We start from the raw sequence: 7,259 nt of genomic DNA on the forward strand, positions 1-7,259 counted from the left end.
GAATATCCCCAAACAGAACCTCTCGTCTGTATAATAATAATAATCTCGAAGTACTAAAGCATTCTTACCCCGAATGGGACTTGTCAAGGTCCATAGATCTATCTTTCGGATTCGCGTCAATCAGGGCCCATTTCCCTAAATTCTTAGGTTACCAGACTTGAAGGGCGATATTCGGTTTAATAATCCAACCATATAATGTAATTTTAAGTACTTGTGTCTATTTCGTAAAACATTTATAAAAGAAGCGCATGTATTCTCAGTCCCAAAAATCTCTATATACATTAAAAGAGAGTCTCGATTAGCTAATAATTGTTTTCAAAACCCCCCTAATTACCGTTAGATTAGAAAATTACATTACAATACCCTTTGATCCAACGGTCCTTAATCATTCACTTAAAATATTAGCTAATAAATCAATTATTAAAAAATCTAACAATCGAAAATACCCTTTTAATTCTAAAACACGGAGATAATTAACAAAGTAGGGGTTGATGAAGTTAAACTTTTTCGTGTGATTCAATGGGTTCAGAAAAAACAAAACCGTAGAGTTAATATTTCCGATGCTGTTCGTGTGATTCAATTGAAACATACGGTGTCAATTAGAAAGCGTGATCGTAAACCCTAATTCAATTATCTTTATTTTTTACGGATCATCTAAGGAGTTGCCTTTTTGCCTAAAATTGGCTAGATCGTGAACCCCAACAATCGTGTACCACATCATGTTGTTGTTGGTAGTTTAATTCCCATTCTTTTCTATCGCAAAAAATAACAATCGATGGAAGACTTGGAATTTTATCAAACTAGTGATTTTAGGTAATTTAAGATTTCCACTCAATTTAATCTCCGATTACGACTTACACCTCTTATAAATTTTGAATAGGGTTCCTAAATTTCTTTCATTATGATAATTTACAAAGTTGATTCGTTATTTACATCAGTTTTGTGTTTGATTGTTGGTTGAAGGATTTTGTTGCTCATCCTCAAATCAGGCACACAACAAAAAGACGAACCAATGCTCATAAAATAAGTGCTAAGGTAGGATATTATGTATCGGTTTTTGTTTCATGAGTTTTAGAAATAGAAATTCCAATGATTTTATTTAACATGTGATTTGTCTGCTTAATTTAATTCAATGGTTAATTAATGTTAACCCTTATAAGATACTGGACACATTGATTCAACAACCCAAGAATGAAAATGGTTTGATGTTTTTCTTTATATATTGTTTACTTGGTTACAGTTTCAGTTGTTGGGTGAGCTCTATAAAAATTGTTGGGTGAGCTCTATCTATAGAGTCGATACTATTGAACCACTGAATGAAAACGGTTTAGTCGTCTGATTTTCATCGCAGGTGTGTTCGCCTGATAGATTCAATATTTTGTATTATATAGAAACGGAATCGACAATTTACTTGTTCTACTCATTGGAGGTATCCCAATTGTCATGCTAACAGTGTTGACAGTGACCATGGCAATAGAGTCCCACAAGTTATCAGAGCAAGGTGCTATCACCAAGAGAATGACAACCATCAAAGAAATAGTGGGAATGGATGTTTTGCGTAGTGATAAAACTGGTACTCACCTTGAACAAACTTACAGTTGACAAAACACTGATCGAGCTCAGGTTTCAAATATACACACATGATCATATTTGAATGTAAGGTAGTCTTGGTAGGGGACAATCATTAAGCAGTGGTATTGGCAGTGGGGGAGGTTATGGTGGTACAGGTGAATATGTTAAGAATTATACGTTGAAGAATCTCAAGTAAAAGAAGGATATCGAGAAGCTGTTGAACCCGATCACGAATCAGGTGTTTAATCAGTTGGTTTCTATTGGGAGGCGGATAACAGATTTTCAAGATGCTAGTGGTGATCAAACCGGGTCTAGTGCTGCAAAGGGTGAAGACACTCTTGATATTGATGATGATGATGATGATGATGATGATGATGATGGTGTAGCTGTTGAGTATGAAGAGTGATAATGCTGAGAGTGATCTTCATGTTGTGCAAGGAGATGATGAGGAGGATGAAGATGATGGTTTGGATAGAGATAGGAGTAATGATATGCATACGGGTGGTGGTAAGGATTATGATGATGATGTTTATGATGTGGAATCACTAAAAGTTAGTGAGGGTCTGACTCTTAATGTACATCTTAATGTACAAGATACTGATGATTATTGGCTTCGGAGGAAGATTTTACACCGCTATGATCAACAAATTGATCCACAACAGAGCCAGAAACTTGCTGAAGAAGTTTTAAAAATTCTTGAAGAAGGTGATGATCGTGAAGTTGAGAATAATCTGCTCGTGCATATCCAGTTAGAGCAGTTTAGTCTTGTGAAGTACCTTTTAAGGAACTGGTTGAAGATTGTGTGGTGTACACGTTTAGCTAGGGCTGAAGATCAAGAACAATGGAAACATACTAAAGAAAAAATGATGGAACTCGGGTCTGATTTGGTTGCTATTTTGAAACATTTACATGCCACCCGGGCTACAACAAAAGAGAGGCAGAAAAACTTGGAGGAAAGTGTAAGAATAGAAGCAAGACTGTTAAAGGACGAGAGAGGTGGTGGGTCAGGGGACCGGGATTCTGAAAACGGTTGGTTAAAAGGTCAAAGACAGTTACTTGATCTCGAGAGTATTTCGTTTCACCAAGACGACCTTTTAATGGCGAATAATAAGTGTGAGCTTCCGGTAGGGTCTTATAGGAACCACATAAAATGGTATGAAGAAGTTTCCCTCCAGTTTGCCACGTTCATTATCAGTGATGCCTACGACTGAAGGTATATTGTTTATGGTGATCTGAATTAGCTGTATTTGAAGTAATCAGTTTTTACAGCAACTTTTATATATAGTTAGAAAGTATATTTTGGGTGTTTTATCTTCCTTGTTAAGCCAACTAAAGTTCTGCCAATTCTTATGTCATGGGAGTATGAATTTGGTTTCATTTTTATATGTTGGCTTTTTTGGGTTTCCTTTTGTGAATCAGGTTGTTTACTACCTTTTTGCTAATCCTTATGCTTTTGTATGTTTACCTGTTTGCATTTGTTATGGACTGTTAGAGGTCTTTTGTTTTCGACTAGGCATTGTGATTTTCTAAGATTGTTTGGCTTGTATAATATTTTGTTATCATCTGCTTTGCTGTTGTTTTACTTTATTTATGTGTATTTTATTTTCTCATTGTTCAGGTGTATCACGTTTTTATAGAGACATGGGTGATTGCAATTGCACTTTCCGTTTTGTTACAGATCTTGCTACGATTACATTTGGCTTGAATTTGAAGGCATTGTCAACTGTTTATATATGTAGTGCTTCAGCATTTGAATTGGGTGACTAATTGTTCGTTGGTGACATTTTTTCTATATGCAGTGGTGCTTCAGCATTCATTGTTACTCAAACATTAAGAGGTCTGTCGAGATGTGGGAGAACAATAATCACTTCAATTCATCAACCAAGTAGTGAAGTTTTCTAGCTGTTTGATCGTTTATATTTGCTGTTTGGAGGAAGAAGTGTTTATTTCGATCTTGCTTCTGAAGCGTACGAGGTAAAATACCTTTACTCCGATCGATTTTCTACAGGTGGCAAAATAGGCGGGTACATGGATGATAGGTCAAAATGGGTCTGGATGACTGTTTACGCTTTTGTACATTAACGCGTTAGATGTGATTTTGTGGCATCAAAAACATTATTGTTACCATACTAATCACTTTCCTAATCGATTGGAAAAAAATGGTTTCATGCATTTTAAATGCATTAGGACAACTTTTAACTCATTACCTATTTGACATGGGCTGGTTTTCCTTGCCCTGCTCTAAGAAACCTGTCGGATCAATTTTTGTGTTGTATGAATTTTGATTTCGATAAAGTCCTCTCAAAGGATTCATGAAACCACGGGTAACTAATTATTTATTTATTTTAAATCTTTTATCTTTTTTCGCTCAATAGATTGTAAAGAAAACTGTTAAGTGGTTAACAATTTGGTATTGATCAGTTTGAAGCTAGTGATGATCCGCTAGAGAAAGTTGCAACAACTGAAGCAATTCAAAGTCTTACTGATTACTATCGAACCTCCCAAAACTGTTATGCAGCATACGAAAAAGTTTAGATGTCAAAAGTTGTTAGTACTATTTTCTCTGAAGGTAGCAAAAATGACCTATTAATTAGTAACCTAAATCGACCCATTAATTTGTAAAGGTGTCGAAATGACATCTAGTGGGTTTTTATTTATCAATTTTTCAACAAACTGTTGATGAAGTTAATAACGGCTGATGGCTTAATGCAAAAAGGAAACGCTGCTAGAGACATTTTGATCGTCAGGCGAGTTTCTTTATGCAGACATTTATGTTGAGGAAACGTTCTTTTGTCAATATGTCAAGGGACTTTGGTTATTACTGGTTGCGGCTTGTAATCTATGTTCTGGTTACTGTTTGCATCGGGACCATAATTCGATTCTAGCCAGAGGAGTTTGTGCATCATTCGTGTTTGGTTTTTCACATTTGGCTTGAATCTTTGAAAGTATACTTTATCAGAGTTATCACATTATATTTACTATATATTTATGGAATATTTACTTTATCTACGTTATCATAGTAAAAGTTGTAGCTAAACAATAATATCATTCATTTATTCAATATATTTATTTTACAATGATGGAATATTTACTTTATCTATGTTATCACCTTAAAAGTTTAAACTAAGTATAGATCTTAACAATTTAGAAGAGATTAAACTAAGTAGAAATCTTAACAATTTATGAGCCTAAGTGTGATGAGCAATTTTAGATTTCAGGTAAAACCATCAATACAATTTTTGAACTTTTAATATTTTTTTAATAAAATACACATTTGTAATAAAATATAATGTACTCATTTTTACAGGCTGACCAAGTTCGTGAAAAGGCTTTGTCGGAGATCCAAAATATTATTTACAATTAATGACCACCTCAAAAGATTAATGACGTTAACGACGAATATGTGAAAAACTATACCGAATAATTGAGAAAAACATAAAAAAAAAAAAAAGTTGCATTAAAGTTTCCCAGAACTTTATAAATCGAACATATTTGCAGATACAAACCGTTGTTTATTACTTTACTACTGCTGGTGGTGGTCTGTCTTCCAATCAGACTGTTCTACTTTTTTATTCCACTTACATTTTTGGTGTAATTCACAATGTTGTATGCAGTAATTGGTTCAATGGTGCATTCAATATCGACACTTAGTGTTGATGGGTCACTTACTGCAAATGGAAGAAGTTATGGGGAAGATACTTTTGTTTGTAAGTTCTCTGTTTCTTGATGAATCCGGAGTTCTTTCGAGTGGCGGAGGTTATGGTAATCCAAATAGGAGTGGTGGTGGAAGAAATCATTTTCATTTGTCACATATTGCAACAGGGGGTGTGTATCAACAAGTTTCCAGTGTCAAAGGGAACATCTCAATTAGGTTTGTGCCTCATTTTTTTCTTTTAGTCTTAATGTATAAACATATTTCAGATGCCGGAGTTTATTATTTACGTACACTCTCCTCACACAAAGAGTAATAATCGCCTCACACATATTATGTACAATCGCCTCACACATTTCATACCGTCGTTGTCAATTCATTAGATCTATCACCCTTTGTTAACCCTAGTACTAATTCGCTTTGGTTATTTTTGTGATGTGTACAGGAATGTCCTCTTGGTACATACAAAAACATTACGGGTTCTGATATGCCTCTATGTTTTAAGTTCCCACCCGATGAGTTTCCTCATCGTACTTTTTATGTTCCTGTCCGAGGTACGAGTAACTGTTGTTGATTTTATTTTTAGCAACTCAAGAGTGTCTATTGTGTCGTGATTATATATGTGTATATATTGAATATTGATTAGAGGTGCGGATAGGTCCAGGGTTTAGTTATTATTAAATTGGTATTATTTGAATATTCACAGATTTCATTAAATTGATAGTGATCGATCCTTAATTAATGATGTTACATAATTACGGATTGAGTGCAATAAGATTATAATGGAAGATGGAATGTTTGATGATTATTTTGGGCCCCGATGATCGTTTTTCACTTTAACTATCAAGTGATCAACCACCCCGACCCGGTCTTGATTGTTAATTAGCATATTTCACCTTCGCGCGGTGTAAAAATCCCTTGGGCAAGATCACAAGTGGAAATTACAAAGGCTTGGGCAAAATGGCAGAGAATCAACAACCCATAAATGAGAGGCCAAGCTCCCTATTTATAGGATTCGAAATATCCGCGGTCTGCGAGTTACTTAACTATCCGCGGAAACTCAGCGGATTAAACCGCGGTCTTGCATTAATGCGAAAACATAACCGCTGTGCTTATTTTCAGCGAATATTGCATAGCTTTGCCTTATAATTCGCGTAGTTCTGCCTTTGGCCTTTAGCCAATAAAATATATATATACAATGCTATGTATATGATCAAGTCCCCCCAGTTTATTATGATACATTTTCGTGAAGCAAATGCATCATGATAAACTCTAAAAATAAAGAAGTGCTCCGTAAAATATTTCGCAACCAAAATTTTATATTTTTTACTGCCCATTTATTACCGTTGTTTTTATTAAGCTCAACGCGTAATTACAACGGTAACTTTCGCCAATCTGTCAAATCAGCACGCTGTAACGGCTAGAAAATTACCGTTTACATGTTGCGGTAATTTCAACCATTTAAATGCAATGATTATCTTTTCAACTTGCTCGCCCTAATTCCAATTATAAATAGCTGGTTATCCCGCATAAAAACTTTACACCTTTCTCTCCCAATTTCGCATTCAATCGTATTCTGCCAATCACAATCGTACTTTGCAATTAGCCAATTCAATCTTCAATTTCATCAATTCAACCTCCGATTCAGCTTTTCTTATCATCAATGGCTTCCTCTTCATCTATGCACACTCCGGGGGGTTATGTTTCCTATATGACGGAAACAAAACTCCAAACCTTACAAGAGTGGTATCCGCCACTTGCACAATTTGTACCCACCGTACCTTTACCAGAAGAGCGAGCTGACACTCCCCCTAAGGGGACGATCACTGTATACGAGGCTGCCATCTCTCAAGGCAACCTTCGATTTCCTCTTACCACATTTTTTCGTAGTGTCTGCGAACACTATAAGATTGCCATGGCGCAGCTCCATCCGAATGCAATTAATAAAATTGTGCTGTTCGATATGTACTGCAATGCCATCAACGTACAACCGCTGTTAAACGTGTTTCGCACGTGTAACAGTATGATTTTATAT

At 35.5% G+C, this 7,259-nt stretch overlaps 1 protein-coding gene across 1 annotated transcript; it reads left to right on the plus strand.

Moving 5' to 3' along the window:
* The first annotated feature begins 5,246 nt into the window (after window positions 1-5,246).
* On the plus strand, window positions 5,247-5,962 carry LOC139889531 (uncharacterized). Its single transcript, XM_071872478.1, has 4 exons — window positions 5,247-5,443; window positions 5,494-5,536; window positions 5,670-5,778; window positions 5,931-5,962. The coding sequence occupies exons 1-4, from the start codon at window positions 5,247-5,249 to the stop codon at window positions 5,960-5,962; spliced, it is 381 nt and encodes a 126-aa protein (XP_071728579.1).
* Window positions 5,963-7,259: the final 1,297 nt, after the last annotated feature.

This window comes from Rutidosis leptorrhynchoides, chromosome 2, assembly GCF_046630445.1.
Source record: "Rutidosis leptorrhynchoides isolate AG116_Rl617_1_P2 chromosome 2, CSIRO_AGI_Rlap_v1, whole genome shotgun sequence".
NCBI lineage: Eukaryota > Viridiplantae > Streptophyta > Magnoliopsida > Asterales > Asteraceae > Rutidosis > Rutidosis leptorrhynchoides.